This window comes from Oxyura jamaicensis, chromosome 15 (assembly GCF_011077185.1).
Source record: "Oxyura jamaicensis isolate SHBP4307 breed ruddy duck chromosome 15, BPBGC_Ojam_1.0, whole genome shotgun sequence".
In the NCBI taxonomy this organism is placed as follows: Eukaryota; Metazoa; Chordata; class Aves; order Anseriformes; family Anatidae; genus Oxyura; species Oxyura jamaicensis.
Genome location: NC_048907.1, coordinates 3,425,754 through 3,451,811, shown reverse-complemented (window position 1 = coordinate 3,451,811; position 26,058 = coordinate 3,425,754). Strand labels below are relative to the sequence as shown.

The 26,058-nt window shown below is 37.5% G+C and overlaps 1 protein-coding gene across 3 annotated transcripts in view; it reads left to right on the top strand.

The window, feature by feature from the left end:
* SBNO1 (strawberry notch homolog 1) overlaps positions 1 to 24,940 on the top strand; it is a 30,633-nt gene extending 5,693 nt beyond the window's left edge. For 2 of the 3 annotated variants that reach the window (XM_035340506.1, XM_035340507.1), the window contains exons 2-33: positions 481 to 614; positions 1,210 to 1,314; positions 2,040 to 2,349; positions 3,902 to 3,943; positions 4,318 to 4,418; positions 5,489 to 5,585; positions 6,686 to 6,846; positions 7,447 to 7,580; positions 7,716 to 7,806; positions 8,716 to 8,877; positions 9,442 to 9,577; positions 9,653 to 9,758; positions 11,034 to 11,187; positions 12,631 to 12,813; positions 12,938 to 13,035; positions 13,634 to 13,785; positions 14,375 to 14,572; positions 14,866 to 15,036; positions 15,127 to 15,296; positions 16,328 to 16,459; positions 17,695 to 17,830; positions 18,227 to 18,339; positions 18,444 to 18,515; positions 18,973 to 19,072; positions 19,599 to 19,673; positions 19,956 to 20,102; positions 20,180 to 20,274; positions 20,501 to 20,593; positions 21,001 to 21,138; positions 21,833 to 21,909; positions 22,471 to 22,664; positions 23,476 to 24,940. In XM_035340506.1, coding sequence (XP_035196397.1) covers positions 483 to 614; positions 1,210 to 1,314; positions 2,040 to 2,349; positions 3,902 to 3,943; positions 4,318 to 4,418; positions 5,489 to 5,585; positions 6,686 to 6,846; positions 7,447 to 7,580; positions 7,716 to 7,806; positions 8,716 to 8,877; positions 9,442 to 9,577; positions 9,653 to 9,758; positions 11,034 to 11,187; positions 12,631 to 12,813; positions 12,938 to 13,035; positions 13,634 to 13,785; positions 14,375 to 14,572; positions 14,866 to 15,036; positions 15,127 to 15,296; positions 16,328 to 16,459; positions 17,695 to 17,830; positions 18,227 to 18,339; positions 18,444 to 18,515; positions 18,973 to 19,072; positions 19,599 to 19,673; positions 19,956 to 20,102; positions 20,180 to 20,274; positions 20,501 to 20,593; positions 21,001 to 21,138; positions 21,833 to 21,909; positions 22,471 to 22,664; positions 23,476 to 23,618 — 4,218 coding nt within the window. In that variant the 5' untranslated portion in view covers positions 481 to 482 and the 3' untranslated portion in view covers positions 23,619 to 24,940. The remainder of the gene's footprint in view (positions 1 to 480; positions 615 to 1,209; positions 1,315 to 2,039; positions 2,350 to 3,901; positions 3,944 to 4,317; positions 4,419 to 5,488; positions 5,586 to 6,685; positions 6,847 to 7,446; positions 7,581 to 7,715; positions 7,807 to 8,715; positions 8,878 to 9,441; positions 9,578 to 9,652; positions 9,759 to 11,033; positions 11,188 to 12,630; positions 12,814 to 12,937; positions 13,036 to 13,633; positions 13,786 to 14,374; positions 14,573 to 14,865; positions 15,037 to 15,126; positions 15,297 to 16,327; positions 16,460 to 17,694; positions 17,831 to 18,226; positions 18,340 to 18,443; positions 18,516 to 18,972; positions 19,073 to 19,598; positions 19,674 to 19,955; positions 20,103 to 20,179; positions 20,275 to 20,500; positions 20,594 to 21,000; positions 21,139 to 21,832; positions 21,910 to 22,470; positions 22,665 to 23,475) is intronic. The other variant, XM_035340508.1, reaches the window with a different exon arrangement.
* Positions 24,941 to 26,058: the final 1,118 nt, after the last annotated feature.

Sequence of the window (26,058 nt, the reverse complement as noted above, 5' to 3'; positions counted from 1 at the left end):
ATGAATTACTACCTAATGAAACGGTACGCAAGAAATAAAAGCTTTCCTTACAAGCTTTTTATCGCTAAATTGTTGTTACAAGATAAACTAAATGAATTTTAATTGTGCTTCTCTGACAGAGACACATCATTAGCATGATAGTTTCACCACTTCTGCCTCTTGATATTTCTTGTAATGCTTAAAAATGTAGTGTGATGAAGACAAAGGCCATCTTTTTTTCTGTAAGTTTATGAGTGTCATAGCATTCTTTGTAGCAAACGTTTTCCTACCTACTTAGAAGTTTGGGCATATTGAAAAGATGTGTAGATTATTTTTTAAATGAACAAAAGAGCCGGAACAAATACAGAAAGTGAAACTATGTATGAGGGTGACTGCACTGCACGCGTTCTTAAATCTAGGAAAGGAAACTTGAAATGTGTGCGCGCATGCACGCTAAGTCTCAATTAAATGTAACTTGTATTTATGATCTTAATTTTTTAGAGATGGTGGAGCCAGGACAAGATCTGTTGCTTGCTGCTTTGAGTGAGAGTGGAATCAGTCCAAATGATCTATTTGATATTGACTCTCCGGACGTGGTTCTTGCAAATCCAGCTCCGACTCCAGCTGTTCAGCAGGTTAAAACAAGAACATTGTTGTTTGCTAGAGGACATAAGAGCTTGTACTTGGTGTATGGGGAGAGGAGGGAGGGTCCACAGCAAATGTTCAAAGAATGTGGAATTCTCATAAATTTATTGCTTCATAGTGCTGAGATTGGAAAATGACTTGTTGGTTCATTTTAAACTTCATACTAATGCAATCTGAAACACACTATTTAGGTCAGTATAGTCATATATTTAACTTGCCTGGTTTCGTTATGTTAAATGGGGATGTACTGTCATGTGTCCATAGAGAACTCTTTGCATTACTGGAGACTTCTTGCTCTCCCTTAAAATGCGCAAACTCTTCATATCACTGGACTGTGGCTGCTTCCTATAAAACGTCCGTGACATCACGAACCTAATAACATTGTGTCTGCAGTTAACTAATGGTGTTCAACTTTTCTGGATGGAAATAACCACTTGATGATCTTTGTTTTCAGTGCAGCCTTTGTTAATAAGCTCAGTTAAGGGCTTCCCCATTAACTTTCATTTTGTGGGTGGGTGTTTGGACTTGAATTTGATTTCCTGCTAATCTGAGTACCAAGTGATACTTTCTTTCTTCCCTCTGCAGTCAGTGCCACTTAGTGCATTAGAGCTAGGCTTGGAAGCTGAGGCCACAGCTGCTGTGAAACAAGAACCAGAGACTGTATCAACTCCAGCCTTATTAAATGTTCGGGTAAGAATTTTAGGTCTGTGTGCGTGCGTAAAATGTCACAAAAGAGGGGGGACTGTAATGTGCTAGTTAGCCATCATCTCAGTACTTTGTATTTTGAGCCTGTGGAAGCTGAACAGACGCATGGGTTGATAGGATTTTCATGACAAGGAGCACCAAAGAGGACAAGCAGCATGCAGAAAAACATTTTGGGGTGTCCAGAGTGCCTTTTATTTCCCCTGTGTGCATATTCTGGCTATATGAAAGCTTTGGGAACTTGAATCCTGTACCTGAACTATGCGTCACCTTTTGTAACTGCCGGTAGATCTGAGCACAAGTGTGGTAGTTGCACCTGAAGGGAGAATATAAAAGGCAGACCTGCAGCATGCAGTGTGTCTGAAAGGTTGCACCAAGTACTTGAAGTAATCCAAGTTACTTTCACAACTGTGGAGATTGTATGTTGGAAAATCTCTTCAGTTTAGAGTTTCTATACCTGTAGAAGTTTTGTGCCTAGATGTTTAATCCTTCATTCTATTTATTTACTTTCCCTTACCTTTAAAAAAATGCGAGAACATGTACAGCAATGTAGTGATAAATGTTTTGAAAGACACTTTGTGCTCAGACTGTTATACCACAAGGCAATTCTTATTAAGAGTTCTTAAACGGTGACTCTTGTGCTCTAGCTGAAGGGCTAATAGTCTGCTTTTTTCACTGCCATCTGAAAAATCTCCCTGGTTCTTTGTTGCTAGCAACCACCATCCACCACCACCTTTGTGCTGAATCAAATAAATCAGCTTCCAACTTTGGGGACTACAATAGTGATGACAAAAACAACGCCTGTTACAACCACAAGGCAGACTATTACAGTAGCAAAAATCATTCAGACCAGCACAACTACTCGACCCTCAGTTGCAGCACCAGCAGTACGGAATGCCTTGACCACTGCACCTTCGAAGGACCAGATTCAGCTGAAAGATCTTCTGAAGAATAATAGTCTTAATGAACTAATGAAATTGAAGCCACCTCCGAACATTGCCCAACCAGTAGCAACAGCAGCAAGTGAGTGTTCTTCTTTCTTCATAATTACAGTGTTTTGGATAAATAGTCAAATAATCTCATGTGAAGATCGTGTTTTAAAGTGCAGCCGGCAAATTAGTAAAATTAATTTGTGGGCATTACTGAAGTTGATGGCTTAGCTGTCTTGAGCCTGTGAGAGTTCTTGTTCTGCTGTATGTTTGCTGTGGAACTGTGACAGATGGGCTTGTTCTTTTGCATCTTCCAAAACAGATCTGTAGTACTCCTATCATACTGTGTTTCTCTAAAGTATCTCCCAAGAAAGGAGAATCTTGGTAGCCCTGTATATTTTATGGGAAGCATCAGACCTGCAGTGATAAAGTGCTAAAAACTTGCTGTTTGCTTCCATGTTACCGCTTAAAGATGGTGTTATGTGCCAGAAGTATTTTGTTACCGCGCTCTAAATCTTCACCTTGAGATACCTTTCATAGTCTTTTCTTGTATGCTCTTTCTGACATGTAGTTAATTTACATGATTAGCTTAAATAAAAGGGGAAAAACTGTGTGCATGTGTATTTTTAAATTGCAATTTGATGCCTAAAGTATTGCATGAAATGCATTCTTTTGAATTGTTCTGCGTTTAGCATGAGGTAAGATTAGGCTACTTGAGTTGGAAAATATCTCTATTGCTGCTTTTCCTGAGAGGTGCACAGGCTTCTTCTGTGTTACTATATTATCGTCTCTGAAATGTTACCAATTTTTATAGGCAGAGTTGAAAGTACCCCTTTTTTTTCCATATGCAGGTAGAATGCACTCTAAACGAAGCCATCTGTTAAGATGGAAACAAGAGTATTCCTCCTTGCTCATTGTTCTGAAGTGGTTAACAAAAACTGAACTTGAGAAACCAACTGAAGTTGAGGGGTGGGAGGCAGGAAAAGCAGTGAGGGAGAACAGGAAGGAGGTTTATAGGATCTCAGACCTACCTCTTTGTACTAAACGAAAGCTCACAGAAGCATGTAAATAATGAGGAATTATCAAGAGCCAATAGGTGGTGTAGTGGCACAGCTGCAGAAAGTAGTTGAGTATGCATCTTCTCAAGTCAGGAGACATGACTTCTAGAACCACATCTCTAGTCTTATTTATGTGCTTGTGGTTTTGGACCTTTTTTGTTCTTATTCAAAAAATAATTTGAAAAAATTGGGAAGTACTTGTAGAAAACTCGGGGCAGAGAAGCTTGTGGAAGGAAGCGCGTGGTCTTTTCATACAACTCAGGCAGCAGAAGTTCTAGACTGTAAAAAAAAAAAAAAGAAAACTTGTACAGCCTCTCTGAGGCAAATGCTTTCTGTGCAATTGTTTTCTAGGGTCAGTTGCATGAAATCTAATAAATGTATTGACTATCAACCTCATGGAAGCTTGACAGCTCCTTTAATTGTTTTACATGTTTCCTTGCATGAGTTTCTTTTAATTCTGTACTGAGCCCTATTGCTTGTTGATTCCGAATGTGGGTGAGGACAAGCAAGTTAGTAAAACTCCATTTTGAAGGATCCTGTTATAAATTCTAAACAATTTGAGACCAAAGTTGGTTTTCTTTTTTTCAGACGTAATTGTAGTTCCTAAGGTGGTAAATGCCACCAGACCAGGTACGTTCATTTCTGTTGAAACACGGGGCTTTCTGGTTTGTTGTTAAACTTTAGAGGTTCACAAGGTGGAGTACTTCTAAATATTATGTCTAGATTTGGTGAAGGTTTCTTTTTTATTTTGAAACTAATACACACCTGTGTCAGATGTGATGGTATTGCATGGAAAATTATTAGTAGTGGGACTTAACTCCTTGTGTGCTCAGACACATTATTTTTGGACACAAATATTGATAGCATTATGAGGCACCTGTGTCCTACTGAACAGTGGTGTCCTTCTCTGTTAAAGAACTGGAAGAGAAGTGTTGAAATCTGAGTCAGTGTTTAGAGGGAATTCCCGTAAAACACAGCGGGTGTTTTTTCTTTTTTTTTTGTAGCTGATCTAAGCAATGGTGCAGTGAAGAAGGAGGCTTCCACAAAAGAGGTAGCAAGAATATGGATAAATGATATTAAAATGAGAAGCTTTTCACCTACTATGGTAAGTAGTACAAATAGTTAATCTGCTAAATGAGTTTATATTTATCGGCCCCAGCCAATTGTGACTGGTTTCGGTGGTTACTTGTATTTGCCTGTTGTGGTAGAATTGTACTGAGTGCATCTGTTTCTTCAAAAGGCTTGCTTCTCCACTAAGAGTACTTGGTTGGATGACTAAAACTAACAGCTGTGAGACCAGGAAGCCTGCATACTAAATGACAATTTCTTGAAGTTATCTTTAACAGGACCTCACTGTGTAGACACTAAAGGATGTGATCCAGTTAAAGCTGATAAAACACCTCACTTGCTCTGTGTTTTTAAGACCTTTTTCTTTTAAAGTATCAGAGTAACTAGCAACAAGAAAACTAGGAGACTTTCTCTAGCATGACTGACATTGGGTGGTTTGATTTAAGATGTAAATAGAGTATCATTCAATAGCCTTAAATTTTAATAAATGCTTACCGCACCTGAACATGTTTTAGAGCTTCAGAATCTTCAGTGATGGAATTGGGTTGAAGTTTGTGATTAACAGTGCTCCTCAGTAGCTTGCACAGAGAATTTTCTTTGGGCAAACTTTGAAATATTAAATATTAATTGTGAGTTGTTGTCTAGAGAGTGTTTTAAAATATTAGTATATTTACTTTAACCAAAATCACAGAAAAAAATGGATAGCTGTCAAGTTTGGGAGAATACTGGGTATGACTGTGGTAACTACCGTAACTGTTCCCTGAAGGTGTGAAATTGTGCAATGAATGTGCAACTAGAAGAGACTTCATGGGAATACCTGAAAGTTAAGTTTTTAACTAGTTGTCTTCTTTAAGTCATAGCTTGGACTTAAAATGCTGTAGTAGTGATTCCCTCTATAAGGGAGAGGAAGCTCCATGATGTGTTTGAAGATTTCTTCAGAGCCTAAGAGATGTACATCTCCTGTTGTAGTTTGCCCAGCTGCTCTATTACGTGTGCTACGAAAAGTCAAGTGCAAGTTAATGTTCATTACATTTCTCAGTTTAATTTTCAGGACATGGTCAAACAGCATGTTATTAGTACTCTAATGCAGATATTCCTCTATTCTAGAAAGTGCCAGCAGTAAAAGAGGAGGAGGAACCTGAGGAAGAAGATGAAGAAGAAATGGGGCATGCAGAAACTTACGCTGAGTATATGCCAATAAAATGTATGACCTAAAGCTTAATTGCATTAAAATGCTGAAATGTTTTGATACCTTTTAGTACCTATAGAGGAGTGAATAGCATACACCATAAGTCCTATAGGTTTCTATCTGAATGAAGAAAAAATCTGAATTTATGGTGTTTTTTTCCCTGGAATTTTTTTCTTCTACAGCACTTAGTTTTGGAAGGTAGTGTTCCTTCCTTTAATAGGAAAGGAGCTCACTGAACGGAGCCTGTTTCATAAATAGAGTTGAACTGAAATCGGGATTTTTACTTTTAAGTTTTCTGCCTCAGCAGAGGAATTTGTCTTATAAAAAGTTTGAGTGGTCACTACTGTCCTTAAAATCCATTTTGAGTCTTTCAGTGTGAAGTTTACCCTAAGTGCTGTCTTCCTGTATTGTTCCTGACTTTTATTTCTTAGAATTGACTTTTTATTCTTCTAAAAATGAAGCAAATCTCTTACAGCTGTTAATTGCTATCTCCTCTCTTTTCTACTTTCCTATCTTTATTGTAATTAGTGACAAAAAGGTCTAATTTTATTTACTAGTTACTTGATGATCAGGTCTAAAAGTAAAGCAAAAAAACTGTGTGGGGCTTGCAGCTAAATGGTTAATTTTTATTGTCACATATATCTGTCAGTAATTAAACCATGTCTGTTATAAATCTTTCCTCTTCTCGTACTACTTAAAAACAGCACTGTATAAATAGTGAGAAGAATGTTGCTTTTGTGATTGTGACATTTGAGGCTGCCTCTATTTTTTGGGGGAAGGCAAAGTTCAGGACAGTTTCAAGCTTAACGAGTACTTAAATATTTTTAATTTTCTATACAATGAGCTTGTTATATAACTTCATTAAAATTGGGGGAAGATGGTTAGAACAGAAACAAAGTTAAAAATTGCAGTTATGTAAACTCAGGTTGATGTATTCCTTTGTACCTGATAGTTTAACACAACTTAAAGTAAACAATTAAATCTGTTTCTTGAGTTCAACCTTTGCAGTGGTCAACTGCAGTTTGTTTTAGTAAATAAACCATCCTCTTCTGTAGCAGCGGATCTGTTTACGATGTTTTCATCCTCTTCCTTCCTCCTCTTACCTTCCCAACCAGTAAAAATTGGTCTACGCCATCCTGACCCGGTAGTGGAAACCAGCTCGTTATCCAGTGTAACTCCTCCTGATGTGTGGTACCAGACATCGATATCAGAAGAAACAATTGATAACGGCTGGCTGTCAGCTTTGCAACTTGAAGCGATCACTTATGCAGCCCAGGTATGCTAGATGTTACATCTCTTGTACATGTTTTACTGCTGTATTAAAAACTTTAATGGGCATGTTTGATACCGGGTATGCGGCTCCCTGTAAATGAGGAAGGTAGTGAAGGTTAGAGGACAACTAAAATGGTCGTAGGAAGAAGTTGCTTCCTGAAAAGAGATTTAAAGGCTAGGCCTAAGACTGGAAAACAGGGAAGACTAAAGGGGGATGAAAATAAAGATTTACATAATCAAGAAGGCAGTGGAACTGTTAATCAGACTCCACAAAATGGGCACAAATGGGAGCTTGGTGAAACTAATAAGAGAATCTTTACACAGTAAGCAGTGACTGTATCAAAGGGTTTAAAGAAAAATCTGTTAATGGCTGCTAACAGTGTTAGTTCCAGGTGCTGAGGGAAGGAGGCAGGGATCAGGACCATGCAGAGCAGTCAAGCTCGTATGCTCTCCCTCAATAAAACCTCTTCATGGAGTCAGAAACTGTTTGATGGGGTGGACCATGGGTCTCATCCGATAGGATGTTTCTTATGTTGGCTTGTTTATGACAATCCACAGTGATGTGTTCTGGAGAATGAGTACAAGTTTTTGTTTTCTCCTACAGCAACATGAAACATTCCTGCCCAATGGAGACAGAGCTGGATTCTTGATAGGTGATGGTGCTGGTGTAGGAAAAGGAAGGACCATAGCTGGGATAATCTATGAAAATTACTTGTTAGGCAGAAAAAGAGCAGTCTGGTAAGTGTGTAAGGCTTTGTTAGAGCAGACACTGTAGTGACTATAGCACTTAAATTCAGTGTTATCTCTTCAGCGAAATGTTTTAGCAACTGCTTTTTGAACTGCTGTAACTTAAATGCTTTTTTGTATCTTCAGGTTTAGCGTGTCGAATGATCTGAAATACGATGCTGAAAGAGATTTGAGAGATATTGGAGCAAAAAACATTTTGGTTCATTCATTAAACAAGGTGTGGAAACTTTTTACTATGTACAGTTGAGGCAAAACTTTAGGTACGCTTGTGTGACAAGTTGTGCGTGTTAACTGTTTTAAGAGCAAGAATGTACTAATTTCAATAAAACTGCTGTCTAGGTCTTGTTTGACAGGCCTTAATCTTGTGAGAACCATGCAGTGCTTTAAGATAATCATGTAAATAGGCCCCTTGTAGGATTAAATCTTAGCATGAGACTTTTAAACGTTATTCTTCAAACCACTACTGATACTACTAGTAGAGTATCTTCTAGAAGTTGAAATAATCCTTAAGTCGTTTGGACTTTGTAGCACTTTTCATTTTTACCCCACAAGTGCAGATTTTGTGTAGTATGCTTTGTGTATAATTATTGTATAATAGACTTTCTCAGAATGTATTAAAGTGACAGCAGCGCATGAAGTTATTTTCTGTGCTGTCTGCTTAGGATTAGCCACTTACATAAATTGTGAAGTGTGATTACTGATGGAGTTCACTGTCTGAACTTAAAATTCCTTTTGAGTTAGTATTCTTGCTTATTTCTAAAATACCGTAAAGCTTCTAGAAATTGTCGGTTATAGTAGCAGCCATAAATACATTCTCTAAATAGCTTTAAGGAATGCATTGGAACAAAAATGTTAATTGCATTTAAGTTAAGGAAACCGGCAAGTTGAAGAACTTGGCTGTTAATCTTTGAGGCCTCTGATCTAGTCTTTAAGTGTATGTTTAAGCAGAGTGCTGTAAAACCTCTTAATCAACTTCCCAAAAGCCAGATATACCCAAGCGTGATGTAGGGTCCACGGGTTTCAAAGTATTCAAACCGTAAGGTTAAGATCACCAGCATCTTAGTCATCTGGTAGATGGTTCTGAGGAGGAAGCCCTTGAATAATTTATTTCTTATCTCTATGGCAGTTCAAGTATGGGAAGATTTCTTCCAAACACAATGGAAGTGTGAAGAAGGGTGTCATTTTTGCCACGTATTCCTCTCTTATTGGTGAAAGTCAGTCTGGTGGTAAATACAAGACCAGATTAAAGCAGCTTCTTCACTGGTGTGGTGAAGACTTTGATGGAGTTGTATCCTTTATCTGGAGTTGGTTGTAACAAAGCTGTTATTTGAGCACACATCCTTAAAGACAATCCAGTGTTTTTATTTTCTGATACTTTTCTATTTGTTCTTACAGTACTGTCACACAGTAATGAATTGTATTCATGCTTTGACAGTAGACTTGAAATCTTACAAAAAACTTCATGGCAATCTCCGACTGTAATATTGTTACCACACAACTCTTGTACAAGAGATGAGCTTTTGCATTTTCTATAAAGAACACAATTAAAATGTTACTTACGAATCTTAAGCTTACACATTCCCTTTCTCCAGTATATTAAGTGTTGCTGTCTGGGAGTATTGATGACGCTTTGAAGGATTCAATTCTGAAGAGTTTGGGTAATTGTGCTATTAAATACTGGATAAATTTTTTTCCTAAAGTGTTAATTGTAAAATGTGACTAGTAAAAAGTGCAATTTACTGTTGGAACCTACCTCTAATTAGTAGACTTTCTTGTTTTCTGTTCTTAATTCTCAGTTCACAAAAAAAAAAAAAAATCAGTGGAGCAAACCTTTTCCTTAATTATGGTTCAGATTGTATTTGATGAGTGTCATAAAGCTAAGAATCTGTGTCCTGTTGGTTCATCAAAACCGACAAAAACAGGTCTGGCTGTACTGGAGCTTCAAAATAAACTTCCAAAAGCTAGGGTTGTTTATGCTAGTGCCACAGGTATGTACTACTTGGTTCACATTAAATGTCTGTATGCTTTTACTGGCACTGGTACAAAGTGTGTTCTTCTCCTAGGTGCATCTGAGCCAAGAAATATGGCATACATGAACCGTCTTGGAATATGGGGTGAAGGAACTCCATTTAGGGAATTCAGTGACTTTATTCAGGCTGTCGAAAGAAGGTAATAATTTGAAGAGCTATAGCAAGAACACATATGGTTGTGATTGAATGTGCTTTCCAGTTCCTTTGTCTTTGCTCACACACAGTCCTCCCCAAACTCATCCTGTCACTAAGGGCTTTCTGCCTCTAGCTTCTAAATCTAGCAAAAATGTAATTTATCTTACGTGGTGAAAGATGAGATGCTTCCCTTACTTGCAGAAGATTTTGAGAGCTTTAGAAGCTGGCTAGGAGAATAGCCCTCTCAAAACATGGGTGGTGGTATGAGGTGAAAATATTTTGCTGCTAATCATGAAAACACACTGTACATACTGAGTATGCTCACTATAGCCAGTGTCTCACTATATGCAAAAGCCCTCTAATATTTATGCTCTCAGCTTAGGCAGCTTAACAGTAAGAAGTGTTGTTCTTATGCTTTCTGGCATAAGAACCCAGTTCAGAGAAATGACGTGTGCTGTTGAAAGGTACTTCATATTTCAGACCTTTTAAAGAAAACTAAATGTGCGAGGTCGGGAGATAATGCCACTGCTGCATTCTTTGGTAGGTGAACACTTTAATATATTCTGTTTTACCTACTTGACAAGGGTTTTTTGAACACTTCAGAATGCTACAATAGGGCTTAGTATGCATCTTCTCACATACCATCTACATGATGCATGCCTTTTCTAGACTGTGCAAGTGTAGTCTCCACTTTATTACTGAGTATGCATCAAACGAGCAATAATGAAATTACAGGTCCGAGCTTGTGAGTAGCTTAGCTTTGCAACTGACTTCAGTGCTCTCGAGGTATTGCTGAAGGTGTGTTTCTGTTGAAGAGAACTTAAGTTACCTAGTAACTTAATTATTTTCATACCAGCATAAATCTGAATAACTTAATATAGTTTGTATCCATTATTTTAAATCCTCATTGGAGTTTATAAAATTGCAATAAAAGATTCTGTTACATGTTTGGACCAACTTCTTTGTTCACTTACAGTTAATAAGTTGATATCCTAATGCATGCTGAGTCATTTTGGGGGAAAAAGTAGCTATTTTAGTGTTTTATACCCATTGCAGTACACATAGTACTCATGGAGCAGGGATGTAGTTTTATATGGAGGCTAGATTTCAAGACCTTCTTTATTAGTATTGTTTAGTTAAACACTCCTAATGATTTTGAAAACATTCCTCCACATTTGTATGCATGCTATTTATTTGTAAAGCACTTGAATTTTGTTTTGTGTTTTTAACAAATCATTGCTCTTGAAAATGCTAACGTTCACTTTTTGTTTTATTTTAGAGGTGTTGGTGCCATGGAAATAGTTGCTATGGATATGAAACTGAGAGGAATGTACATAGCTAGACAGTTGAGTTTTTCAGGTGTAACTTTCAAAATTGATGAAGTTCTGCTTTCACAGGAATATGTTAAAATGTACAATAAATCTGTGAAACTGGTAAGGATGCTTCTTTAAATTTGCTTCCTGTCTTGAGTTCTGAGAGGTTGAAGTTACTTGCATTAAACTTGAATGCTTCTGAAATAGTACTGTTGCTTGTTGAGAGACAGGAATGGCATCTACTTGTATCATCTTAATATAAAGATTTGCATTTAAGACTTTGGCAAAAGCTGCTAGTTCTTGTTTGGAGTCATAAAAGCTGTAGTTTTGGGTGCATCTTCTAATATCTGATAGATCCACAGCCCTCTAGCAGTGTTTCAGAGACCTTGGACACTGTTCTCCTGCTGGTCATAGCTGCTCCAGTTCCCCCCCCACCCTTTAAGCAACTGAGCTGAGAGCAAGCTGCAAAAGCACTAGACAGACTGCACACACTTCTTCATGGAAGCAGTATGGTAAAGCGGTGCTTGTAGTTAAACAGTGCAAGGCAGTAGTTCTACACGTGCAGCAGATCAAGTCTAAATTGGCAAAGCTGTCGTTGCCTTTAATGTTTTTATTTCCTGGCTGGTTATCTCTCGTTCTTAATGTTGTCCACAAAACACATTCATTTGTACACATTCTTGTACAGTATCACCATTGTATTAGGAAAAAAAATATTAGAATATCCTGAGTTGGAAAGGACCCATCATAGATCCCAACTCCTGACTCTACATAGCTCAACGTAAGAGTTAAGCCATATATGTAAGAGTGTTGTCCAAATGCTTCTTGAACGCAGGCTTAGAGCCATGATCCCCTGCCTGGGGTGTTTGTTCCAGTGCTTAGCCATCCTCTCAGTGAAGAACTCTTTCCTAATAGGGAATCTGAACTTCCTGACACAGCTTAATTGTTCCTTGGACATAGTTTAAAATGAACAGGGTCTTTACCTGCTGAATAAGTGCTTAAGCATGACTCAGTATTCACGTTGCATAGCTACAATAATTAAAATTGTTCTTTGACAGCTATAACATCAACTTCAAAACAGCATTTTACTTTATGAAGTTGTTTTGAAGTCATTAGACTCGTATCCAAAGCTTACTTAAAAGCGTGCAGAAGTCTTACTTTAACATTCTTGTCTTAGACAAGTTTTAAAGGGTATAACAAAACATTGTAAATGTGAAAGCAGTAGTTTTCTCTTTTTGGTTGTTGCTTATGCCTAATTATGGGCAGTTCTCTTGACTTTCTTAGCCTGAATATATTAATGGAGAAAGTAGATAATTAGAAAAAACTGTGCATTTGCATTGGCAGTAATGTAAATATCTGCTTTTCATTATGAAAGTAATTATATTTTGACTTTATTCAGCCATAACTTTTATTTTTGTGAGCTTTGATGTACAAGGAGTTTCTTGACTTGCAGTCCTGTAGTATCCTAACTTTACACTTCTCTTCTGTCTTTATTTGGATAGTAAAAAATGTATCTATATAGCCTTGAAATGTGTCACACAAAGCAATTAACATTCTCTTTTTCAGTGGGTCAGTGCTAGAGAAAGGTTTCAGCAAGCGGCTGATCTCATTGATGCAGAACAACGAATGAAAAAGTCTATGTGGGGTCAATTTTGGTCAGCTCATCAGAGGTTTTTCAAGTACCTTTGCATAGCATCTAAAGTGAAGAGGGTGGTGCAGCTGGCTCGGGAAGAAATCAAAAATGGAAAAGTAAGTTGATGAAGACTTACCTCTAAATACTTTTGTTTATAACATATTTTCAAATGCATGGTAGCAACATGCTTTTGTACTCTCTGGTATTGAAATATGTACCTTGTGTTAATTTGTCCTTTAGTGTGTTGTTATTGGCCTGCAGTCAACAGGAGAAGCAAGGACGCTAGAAGCTTTGGAGGAAGGTGGTGGTGAACTGAATGACTTTGTTTCTACAGCAAAGTAAGATATGATGTTTGTCAGAACTGCGCTTTAGCAAAGTGACTGGAATACGGGAATACATGTAGCAATTTGTGCTTAAGCTGCCTGTATGTGAAGTCTGACAGTATTACTTATGAGTCGTTCTTTAGTTCCAGGTTTGGCTAATGCCATGTTAAATGATGTTTTCAGGTGGAACAGCTGGTACTGTTCTACCTCAAAGTGGGAGGGAGGGTAATGTGTCAAGTGCATGCTGCATTTACAGCAAAACTTCTATCAGATGAGCCAGATCCAACCCTGAGACTACCTTGCTGAATATCTTAATAATTTAAGTTAATCTATCATTTAAATGTTGAGCAGTAAGACAATGTCAGTAGCAATAACACTTGACACCAAAATCCAATTTAATGAGTAAAAAAGCAACAGTGCTATAAAGTAAATGTCTCCTACCACTGTTTTTTAGAGGGTGACAAACACAGTAACATGGGTGATAATTATACAGGGTGCATCTGTAATTGCATTCATGAGGAATAATTCTTCACAGAAGTCAAGCTGTTCAAATGTTTCAAGTTTCTACTTTAGATGAATGCAAATTGGACTGAACTTTCTTTTCCTTAAACAGGGGAGTATTCCAGTCTCTTATTGAAAAGCACTTTCCAGCTCCTGACAGGAAGAAACTGTTTAGCTTGTTGGGAATTGACTTGACTGCTCAAAGCAACAACAATTCACCCAGAGACAGCCCTTGCAAGGAGAACAAAATAAAGAAACGGAAAGGTAACGCTTGAGTTGCTACACTAATATCATAGTGAAAATAGCAATTTTACAACTGCTGAGAAGTGAACTCTGAGGGGAAGAAATAAATTATGGGAATGTAAGTATCAGTACCAATATTCATGAAAGAGCAAGTATTACAGGTCTCTAAGACTTCTGTTGCAAATTTCTGTTAATAGATTTAAAACTGCTGCCAAAATAATACAGTCTGTAAATTTTAGTTATTACTTCATTCAAAAATTGGGCTGATAGCTAGTGTGGGATTGTGTCCCAAAGCAGCCTGAGTATTCAGACCACTTCCTGATGCAGTCAAGCAAATAACTGCTTCCGTGTTCTCATGACTAAGAAAGGAGAAGCCTAGTACCCTCTTTCCCCAGTCTGGTGATAATTTTACCCCAAAAAAAAGATTATAAAAGTGTTGTGGGGAAGGCTTACTGGAAAAACTTAACTTTATTTTAAACAGTTTTGTTTTTAATGTTGAATATTTTTCCAGTTTGTATGTAGTGGTGGTGAAAACAAATGTCAAAAGTAGACTACAAGGTCTAAACTAACTTTTTTTTACCGTTTTGTCCTGGGGTTGTGATGGAATTAGGTGAAGAAGTAAGCAGAGAAGCCAAAAAAGCTCGTAAAACAGGTGGCCTTGCAGGTAGCAGCTCTGATGAGAGTGAAAGTGAGTCTGATGCTTCAGACAATGAAGAAAGTGACAATGAGAGCCTCAGATTTTTGAGCTCTGGAGATGATGATGACTTCAACCCATTCAGAGATGAATCCAGTGAAGATGATGAAGATGGTAAGGCAGTTTAAGTGCTTAAAGAAGCAAGTATCTGTACTTGCAGATAGTAAGTGTAAAGTCTTAAATATTTCAGTGACCCAAAAATAAGATTGCAAATGATAAGCGTGTAGTTAAATCTGTATGAGACAGGAATTAGTTCTAGAGTGATCTGCATCTCCTCAGCAGATTTTCACACACTAAAGTTCAGACTTCCGTAAGTCACCTTTTGTAACAAGAACATTGTTTTTCAAAGGAAGGGATGCATTTTTTTGTTAAATACTTGTAAACTTTTTGAAAATATTTAATCCTAGATCCCTGGCTAATTAGAAAAGAGCATAAAAAAAATAAAGACAAGAAAAAGAAGAAAAGTATAGACCCAGATTCTATACAAAGTGCCTTATTAGCTTCTGGTCTTGGCTCAAAACGACCCAGCTGTTTTACTTCCACTGTTGGTACCACTACTTCTAGCACCAACACATCAGGTAAGAATTTCTTTGGAGTTTACTTGTTTGGTTCACCTTAGCAATTCAGCAGTGAAATTCCAATCATAAAGGTTTTCCTTTAAATTTCAGCAAACAGTAACACAAACAGCAGCTTTGTAACAAGTCAGGATGCTGTTGAAAGGGCCCAACAAATGAAGAAAGAACTGCTTGATAAACTGGAGAAGCTGGCTGAAGATCTTCCACCTAATACACTGGATGAGCTTATAGATGAACTGGGTGGTCCTGAAAATGTTGCAGAGGTAGGCTGATGTTTACATTCAGAGAGGATGGTGTTTTTTCTACTGCAGCTGTATGTTACTGATCTGGCAGCAGTAAATCGCTGTCATTCAAGATTATGTATTGCCTAAGTATCTTAAAAGAGAAGTTGTTCACCAGTTTTAGACGTCTCATGGGTATGAAAATATAACTTATTTTTGCTGAAAGCTCCTGCATGGAGGAGAAACTTGAAGATTTTACTGGAATACAGGGAAGAGCTCTGGATAAGCAGGTTATTTCTGAGATTGGTGGTAGTTTCTTATTAGGTACATAACACTAGTTTCTGTTTCTCCTAATAGCGGTATATAGTTCAAACTAGCTGTTGTCAGTTTGAAGCTGGTACGTATGAGCAATAAAGATTAAGAACCTGTATAATAAAACCGGATTTGTGAGAAGTCAGATGAGCAATCATATCTCTTTCTCAAAAATCTTAGGAACGTGTCTCTAAGCTACCTGTCCCTGTCAGGTAGAAACATTATCATGAATTAAAAGACCCTGTTAAAATCGTTAACAATCTCAGCTACCATTTTAGCTCATTTTCTTAGTGCCTCTGGAGTCCTCTGGAGTTGTGAGCATTTTTATATGTCCCCAGTTGCTGTTGTCAGGAGTAAAAATAGCAAGCTCTTAGTATGTGACAGCTTTTCTTCACTTCTGACAGGCATTGGACTCTGCGTTTTAAGACATAACTTCAACAGCAGTCTGTAGAATTATTGGATGACTAATAAATCTGTTATGGACAGTGTATGTTTCTCCTTAGATATGTTGTACTTTTGATTCCCTGAGCCACCTCTGAATAAGTGTTCCACATAGCAGATAATGACGTCAAGCAAAAAATATAATGCAGGTTCTCAAATGTAGCTTTGTGTTTGGGGTATGGTACTTGGTAAATTTCAGAATCAGTAATTTGTGTTGTAAGGTTGGTATATGAATAAATAGCATCATTGCATGAAGTTTGGGGCATGTAATAATTTCAGTATTACCATCATGAGTTTACATTCCCTTTTTGTTTTTAAAGATGACAGGCCGCAAAGGGAGAGTTGTGAGCAACGATGATGGCAGCATATCTTATGAGTCAAGATCCGAACTTGATGTGCCTGTTGAAATTCTGAACATCACAGAAAAGCAGAGGTTCATGGATGGAGATAAGGTAGCTCTTAAATATGATTTAGAAGAACTTGCTAGATGAGTCAGTCACATAGAGCAACAACTTAAACATTTCAGTCTACTTTTATCTCACTGTAAGTGACTTTAAGTACGATAAGTACCAGCTAGAGAGCATTTCCTATTCAGTGCTGTGCATTCTGTTTTTCAAACCAGTGTGATGAGTAGTCCTATCTAATATGTGGCTACAACATTCTTCATAGGTCAGGCTCTAGTTTGGGTGGGCATGGAGGCCTGTTCCTAAGAGGCACGTACAAATGTGCCAGTTGGAAAGCTAGCACCCTTAAACTAGTCTTGTTGAAACAGCATGCGTTTAAAAAGCAGATAAGCCTTCTGTGTCTTCCGGGTTCCTTTATATGGATTATTGTGTACTTCTGCTACAAAGAGAAAACAGTTGAGAGGGGGAAAAACTAAGTTGACTTGGTTCAATAGGGGGAAGAAGTTTCAATGAGAAAGGGTGGGAGTTTGTTAACTGTAACACAGATTGAGAAGCAATGCTGGGAAGGGCAATAGCTTTTGTCCTTTAAATTGTACTCTGAAAGGAAATAATGACTGAAATAGTAGAATTGGAGCTGATAAAAGGAGGAGGAAAAACCAAGCACCATAACTGATTCATTTGGGTATGCTACCACAAGAGGGCAAATCAAGTAAATGTAGCTGTTGTGTGGAACTTCTGTGATCTGTTATTACACTTGAGGGGAAATATTCATGTTCCTGTAAGTGACTTGCACACAGTCCAAGAGCTTAAATTCTTTCAGGCAAATGCAGATACCAGAATGGTCACGTGTTCTTCCTTATGTGGTATTAGCCACAACTTTTTGTAATTATTTTCTGTTGCTTGCTGTTGAACAGGTCTCCCTCTGTCTCTTTTCTTTCTCTTCCCATCAGAGAAATGCGTCTTTTAGAATGGCAAGACTGTAATGTACTGTCTGTCTTCATTTGCATAGAAAGGTGTTGCCAAAAAGTGAAAACAAACTTTCTCAACAAAAAAAAAAAAAAAAAAAAAAAAAAAAAAAAAAACTTGTTAGCATTTCTAACTCTGATACAGAACCAGACTTTTTTTCCCCTCCCCTCTTTCCCTTCTTGAGATATTAAGACCAAATGACAGTGGTACTATGCCAGACATGATAGTAATTCTAAAATCAATTTTTTCTTAGAAACTGAAAACTGAAACTTGATCTTGGCTTTATTACTAAATATCTTTTTTTTTTTTAATAAAAGAACATTGCCATAATCTCGGAGGCTGCCAGCTCTGGTATCTCATTGCAAGCAGACCGTAGAGCTAAGAATCAGAGGCGGAGAGTTCACATGACTCTGGAGTTGCCATGGAGTGCGGATAGAGCAATACAGCAGTTTGGTAAATAACTCTTTTTGTATCTTTCTCCTAGCAGATTCAGTAATACTAAATTTGTAGCTAATTCATGTAAAGAATGACTAAGTCACCTCTTAAGGAACCCTTCCAATCTCCTTCACCTGGGGCAGAATCATCTTTATTAATAGCCATTGCTAATAGTCTCAAAAGCTTTGAAAGAAACTTAGTGAACAAATTTACACCACAGCTTAGTTTGTTTTGCATGTATCAAATCTCTTTATAAAGTTACACAAAGTCTATTTTTTATACCACTTTCCATTGGCTGTATTAGAGCAGAAGCTAGTTTTCAGTAAGATTAAACAACTTTCTTTATTCTCAACGATTCAAATGTTCATTGATGTGGAATTTATTTAATATATGTGATTCTGTTTAACTATCCAGGAAGAACTCACAGGTCCAACCAAGTGACTGCTCCAGAGTATGTATTCCTAATTTCTGAGTTGGCTGGAGAGCAAAGATTTGCATCCATAGTTGCAAAAAGACTGGAAAGCTTGGTAAGATCTGATCCTTCCAAGAACTCTGATCCTTCATTTGAGAAAATAGAGCTTAAATTATTGTTTCCTTAAATTGTTCTAATCACAAAGGTGTGTCTTGACAGGGAGCCCTCACCCATGGTGACAGACGGGCTACAGAAACTCGAGACCTCAGCAGATTCAATTTTGACAACAAGGTGACAGTTCTATTTTTGTTTGAAAGCTCATGCTGTGGTGCTTATCCCACAAATGACCTGTTGAGGAAGGATCTCTTCCATCTCATGTGAAACATTTTATACTTTTAACTACTAATTTCTGATGAAAGGCCTCTTTTTGAAATAGAATTAAGGTTGTGGCTTTACAAATAGCCAGAAAACATAGAGCAGAAATGTGCATGTAAGTTACTTGTATGCATCTGCTAACAATCCAGGTCAGAAGTGAATGATGCCTCTTCATTTAAAATGAAAAGATTAATTTGGCAATTGTAATTAGAAATTAACACTGGGCTGTTATGTAGTGTAATTATAACTGAAAAGCTAATAAAGAGTGAAAAATTTTGTCGTGAATCAGAAATGCTTGTTTTAACCCATGTATGCTTGGAGCTGAGGCACAAACACTGAATCATGTTGTTAAAACAACTTTCTTTTTATGCAGTATGGCAGGAATGCTTTAGAGATTGTTATGAAATCCATTGTGAATTTAGACTCCCCAATGGTCTCTCCACCACCTGATTTTCCTGGAGACTTCTTTAAAGGTAATTTTAATCCACTGGATTTAATTACTTGGTTTTTGTCATTCTGCAGAATGCAGAAAATGCAAGTGTTTCTAGAGCTAGAAAATATTGTTCCTCTTTGAACTGATCACCTGGTTCTCACAGGATTTTATTCCTATGTATTTTTGCTGAATGTTGAAGTTCCCATATGAAACAAGATAAGTGAACCCTCTCAATCAATATAAGGCATGTTCTGTATCAGGTTGGCCAAAGTATTAAGTACAGCTCTCTTATAACAGATAATGGTCAAAGTTAATGTATCTTGTTCTCCTATGGGTTCATGTATCATGTCATTAGTAGTTTTCCTTACTTGTGCTTTCTGAAAGGACAGAAGACAAAGTTCTGTCTTACTTATCAATATATTAGGTAGTAATTGCAAGCGATGTATTTGGGGATATCGAAGTTTTGGGATTCAATCTTGAAACAAGGTTGATTAAACAAGTTGTTACATCATTGGTTTATTTTTAGATGTCAAAGCAGCTGTGATCTAACTTTTTTTTTCCACTAGATGTTCGTCAAGGGTTGATTGGTGTAGGCTTGATAAATGTAGAGGACAGATCTGGAATTCTAACGCTCGATAAAGGTACTTGGTTTTAGTGTATCTTTAGAATGTCGCTAAGAAAAATCATCTGTCCACTCAGATTGTGATGGTGGATTCCTAACAGCATAACTGAATTTGTAACTATCTGAAAAAAAAAAAAAAAATGAAAAAAAAAAAAACTTATTGGAAAAATTTCTGAATGTTTTCTTCCATTCTGGAAGAATGGATTTAAATCATCCTTTTGAGATGCTTTGAATATTCATTGAAAGCTTGTCATATAAATTCAATCTTTGTTTACCTGATCTATGTATTTCTTATTCTTAGATTATAACAACATAGGAAAATTTCTGAATAGAATTCTTGGAATGGAAGTACATCAGCAGAATGCTTTATTCCAGTACTTTTCTGACACGTTAAATGCTGTTATTCAAAATGCTAAGAAGAATGGAAGATATGATATGGGCATCTTAGGTGAGTACTCAACATCTCAATGTTCTTGCAATAAGGTAAAAAAGATAAGAGGAATAACTCTGTTCTTTCCTTTTAAGATTTGGGCTCTGGGGATGAGAAAGTAAGGAAGGCAGATGTTAAGAAATTTTTAACTCCCGGATATTCTACCTCTGGACATGTAGAATTATACACAGTAAGTTTTTTTTTTTCCTTTTTATTTTCCCCCTCTTTGGTATGAACTAATAAAACTTGCTTTTCAGTAAGTTCTTGAAATACTGTGACCAGCTAAGCTTGCATTGAGTGAGGGGTTCCATGCCTTTCGCTGGGTGATGCTAGGTTCTGTGGTTCTTTAGTTCCCGTTTCTGTAACTGGTCAAATGCCTGATCCTTTTTAAATACCCCTGTGTTGCCGCCTTCTAGATCAGCGTAGAGAGAGGAATGTCTTGGGATGAAGCAACTAAGCTCTGGGCAGAACAGACCGGTCCGGACGATGGGTTTTATTTATCACTACAGGTGAGATCCTTCGCTTGTGTCTATGCGTGTGTTCGGAGAAGTCTGTTTTGGGGCTAACCAAATAAGCCGTCTAGTTTGAAATTGTAATGCTCAAGTCAATCACAGTTCAGTTTATTCAGAATGCTTTTAATTTTACTTCAAGAATCATGTGAAGTTTGTTTCCAACTCTTTAAGTATGATGCACTCATTTCTAATAGTTCTGGGTATTTGTGGATAGAACTGTGAGCCGAAGTGAGGAGCTTTCATCAAGAAAGCCAGGTGCTTTCACTATAAGGAAAATTTGATATAGTGATGCTCTTTAAAATTATCTATTGTGCATACGCTGTTATGAAGTGTGGCTAAGAACACAGTACAGATGTGCCTAACGTAGGGCTTGTCAGCATGTTGAAACTTTTTTTTTTTTGCAGATAAGAAATAACAAGAAAACCGCTATTCTCGTGAAGGAAGTGAATCCTAAAAAGAAGCTTTTTTTAGTATACAGACCAAATACTGGGAAACAGCTCAAACTAGAAACATGTGCAGACCTGAAAAAGAAATATAAGAAGGTAACCATTAAAATTAGACTAGTTTCAAACTTAGTTTTCTTTTTTTCTGATATTTGTATACAGTTGTGTCAAATCAAAGATACGGATTATTTTTCCATAGCACAGCCTGTATCTGGGGTTGTGCAAGAATGGCTACATGCTTTCAGTATTGCTATATTCAAAGCTTTCTGAACACAAGTAATTTGTATTGTGGTAATCTGAAACGAGTTGGTTTTTCAGGGCTGGCAAAAAAAAAAAAGCCTTACTTCTCTGTAAGGTGTACAGACATGCTCTTGCATAAGCAGCTATGTATGATGTCATCTAAGGAATGATTCTGAAGCTTCAGCTTCTTGCTGTTAATGTGTTTTTCTTAAATGCTGCAGGGGATTCTTTTGGATAGATGCTGATAATATACCTAGCTCTTGTTTAAAAACAACTTCTTGATGTTAATTGTTTTTTGAAGTGAAGCTGAAATTAGGTTATTAGTGGAAAACTCTGACATTTCACAATTCTTCCTGAGATTCTACTGTGAAGTATTTTGTTCATCCTTCAAGACTGCACTTTGATTATTCTTGGAATTATAGAATACTGTACCGTTTTCACCATTGGTGCTCCCCATTTTCTCATAAAAACTAACAAATTGGTTTTGTTCTATGCAAGTCTTGATTTGTTTTACTTACAGTTTTATTATTTCTGCTTTGAATTACTTCTCCAGGTACCTTCTGAAGATGCTCTGCCACACTGGTTAGAGCAGTACAATTCTTCTGCGGACACCTGCACACATGCTTATTGGTTAGTATTTGTATGCAGATAGATGCTTTTCTTCAGCTGTTTCACCTGAACATTTGTGGTGTTCTGTCTTTGTGAGACCTTGTCTGTGGTTGAAGAGTTCAGGTATTACTGTGGGGAGGGGAGGAATATTCATACTTCATGTAGAGACAAAATAGTTGTTCAGCAACAGCTGCACTTGTGCTGCCTCTTCGAGTAGTGTCTGAACTCAGCAGCTGATGTCCTCCTTCCAGAGGATCAGCGCAATGGCAGAACTTTCAGGTTAATATCAGAACTTCTGAAACTCGCTGATCGGGTACTGGTTTCATATGTAACAGATTTAGTGGATTTAAATGAGTGGTATCTTTGATATCTTTGATATAAAGCTGTACATTGTGAAGATGAGGTTCCAAATAGGCAAAAACTTCTCAAAACTTTCCCAGCAGAAGCATTCTGTGGATAAAGTATCCTCCACTTACTGTATACTTGGAGCACTTATTTAACTCTGAATAATATTAAATAACTCCAAGGCTTATTTTTAACTGATCTTTGGTTTGAAAGCTTTTTATCTCCTCTTTCCTCTAGGAGAGGCAATTGTAAGAAGGCAGGCTTGGGATTAGTTTGTGAAGTGGGACTCCGCTGTCGAACTTACTATGTCTTGTGTGGTTCAGTATTGAGCGTCTGGACAAAAGTAGAAGGCGTTCTAGCCTCTGTGAGTGGTACAAATGTGAAAATGCAAATAGTTCGTCTAAGAACAGAAGACGGTCAGAGGATCGTAGGTAAGTGGCTTATCTGCTCCTTTATTTCTGTTTTGAGGTAGAGGTGGTTGTAATGTACAAGAGAGCCATGTAGGAGATTTTTTTATGAAGATGCTTACAAGGGAAAACGCTTATCTGTGTGTACGTTGAAGAGGGACAGAAGGTATTATTAAAATAGGGTTTGGGGTGTACCAACACTGTTTTGAGTCAAGTTAAGGAAGATGCTCTTTTTTTCCAGACAGGCTTTGGAACACTTATTCTCTCAGTTCTTTTCATTCACAAGCAACAAATTCAGCATGTTCCAGCCAGCCTGCCTTTGAAACAATAAGGGTTCAACTTTTTTCCATTTCTCACAAGTAACAGAGAGCCCTTGAAATGGTTGCCTTTGTGGTTTTTGAGCACATGTAACCAGTAGCTTAGAGTGATGTTGAGATAAGTGTGTAATGCCTTGTTGCTAAACCATTTAGGGAAGCTCTCACAGCGTAGATAGCCTAGAGTCTGAAATCTCCTTAATCTCCTTTTTTTTTTTTTCAAATGTGGATTTCCCGTGATCTGTAAAGTCACAATAGTGCCAGTTTTATAAGTTGGTGAAACTAGGTGTTTTGTGTTTAAATTATCATGCTGTTGTAATTTCTTTGAGACCAGAAAAACAGCAATAGCTGCATTCTGCTTTTGCATGGCAAAACTTGTAGCTGTGCTGGGTTAGATTGATGTTAGGAACAGGCACCCTTGTGTTGCCTAAATTAAATGGTGGAATCATCAGCCTTTGGCCTAAAGTTTTAAAGAACAAAATTGTATGCTTGTGAAAAAACTGATTTCTTGCTGTTTTCAGGCTTGATCATTCCTGCAAATTGTGTATCGCCCCTTGTAAACCTCCTGTCAACGTCAGACCAGTCTCAACAGCTTGCAGTACAACAGCAGCAGATATGGCAGCAGCATCACCCACAAAGCATCACCAATTTCAACAATGCATAAGAGGACAAACTACAGGTGTTGACTTTGGTGTTTGAGGAAAAGGCTGTAAAAGCATATCACTTGCATAAAAATCAGGGACAGATTCCAAAGAAATATAACTTTTTCAGTTCAGTTGTGTGCTCTCAAATACTTTGGGAAATAAAGAGATCTTAAAAGGTTGGTAGAACTGAAAGCCAGCAGTTGTTCATGGTGGTGCATCTGTCTTTCCTTATGCTCTCTGTAGTGCTTCCTGTTTGCTTTTACTTTTGGCCTTTTAAGCTACAAACCACAATTTGTTTGAAAATGCTTGAAAGTCCCCAAGCAGGCTTTATTTTTATCTTGTCATACAGTGCTCAGGGTTTAACGCAGTGCATCAATGCCATTGCTGTGGGAGATATCCTTGAATGCATGTATTGAGTATATATATAGAAAATATATATTGGGTTTTTCTCTTCAATTTATAAGTTTATAAAAGCATGAAACCTAGAGGTTGCACATCATGCATTCAGGTTCCTTCCCAGTTTCTGTTTGACAGTGCATGTCTTTGGAAACGGGCATGGACAGGATAAATACACGAGACAGGAATTCAGAGAGAAACACAATCTTAGTTGTACAGCATTGGTTATTGCATTTTTATAGTGTTTATACCCAGGTGTTGCATTTTTTCTGGTTCTCTCCTGGGGGTTATATATTTGAGTCTACAACATGTTCTTTTTGTGATAAACATCTTAAATTAAAGTTAGTTCATTTTTAATGTATTAATGGTATTCCTAATGTGTACTGCAAAGATGGCTGGATGCCTATTTTTCCTTAAATTGAAGCATTTCCTTAATCCGAGGTGGTTATGGAAACTTAAGTGCAAATTCACTTCCATCTCGCATACAATCTTATATTTTTTACTTCATTAATGTAATTTAATTTGTCACTTGTAAGATGAAACCTTACTTGAGCTGTAAATTAGAGAATGGGAAACACTTGAGGGTTCCGCTGTATGTGCTGTTTCTGTTACCCAGTAACTTGAATACTGTTTAATATGTTGTAAGACATTGTAGAGTTTATCTGGAGCTGTTTAAAAGAAATTGTAATGTACAAATGTGAATAGTCACTTATCTATAATATGGGTAAGTTTTGTTTTGCCTATAATAGTAGATGTTTATAAGAAAGTGAAGGACAATGTTTGTCATTTCTTGCTTGCACAGGTTGCACTATTGAAAAATTGAGATTGTATAAACCTGTCCAAAAAAACTACAAGATAACGATCTTGTAGATGTCAAATAAAAGTTATTGTACTAACAAGAAGTGGAGTCTTGTTTAGGCAATCACTGTATTCCAAAAAAAAAAAACCAACTAACAAGTCTTTACAATTGGAATTTACAGGACTTGGCATGTTCTGGTCTGCTTTAACCAGGCTTCTGTCTTGCTGTCCAAGTATTTCAGTTGAACTCATTAGTGAGGCAAGAGGTAAACTGTATTTAGACCTTGATGCAGATTTTAAATAAGGGTCTCCTGCCAGAGCAGCAATTCATCATAGCGTGTCACTTTGTAAGTCTTCAGGGAGCCAGATTCAAGTGTCAGAGTTTTTCCGTAAGTAATGGGGCCAGAAGTTCCATCACTTCAGGCTGAAGCGAGCTCCCTTGCATGGATTATTTCACTTGAGGCTCTGTTAGGCACTACCAGTGCCAACACCCCCATGCAGTAACGGCACACCTGTTTGTTGGGGAAGGCAGTCACCTGCTCTCCTCTTAGCCTGCTCTCCTCAGCTCCACAACCTGAAATGGTTGGGGGGTGATTCTTGCACACAGTTCTGGCAAACTGGAAATACAGATCCAGAATAAATTGGCATGCATGCTATTGCTCTAGCACCTGCTACGTCTCTGTAAAGTACTTGTAATGCAGGTGGTAGGTGCGTCTTGAGGTTTTTTAATCCTCTGGTAGTGAAGGGAAGCTTGCCTGAATAATGCTGTGGTATCAGTAGAAGCTGATTATTCATTGGAAAACTCAAGACCACAGACAGGGTGTGGGGGAGGATGTTCATGTGTTATGTACCCACCATTGGATGTATTTGGCATCCACTCCAGGAAAAGCATTGGGATTTTGAGATGTATGTTGACAGATTACTATTGCAACAGATAGTGAACCAAATTGCTAGTAACAGCAAGCTGTGTATGTGGACTTCAGTTGGTTTTTTAATCAGTGTAGAAATAACTTCTGTACTGAGGGTGACGTGGTATTTTCCATCTTAATCCTCAGTAAAATGGAGTAGTAAATTCACAAGATGTCCCTGCTAGCGACAGCGAGATGGACTAGATCTTTAAAGGCCACTTCCAACCCAAACCATTCACTGATCTATGAAATAGCAATTCTTGTAAGTGGTTATTTAAATACACTTCAGCTCCTGAGTGCTCTTCTCACCCTATTATGTTAACTTCGGTGGGTGGGTTGAGCAAAAACTAACTGGATG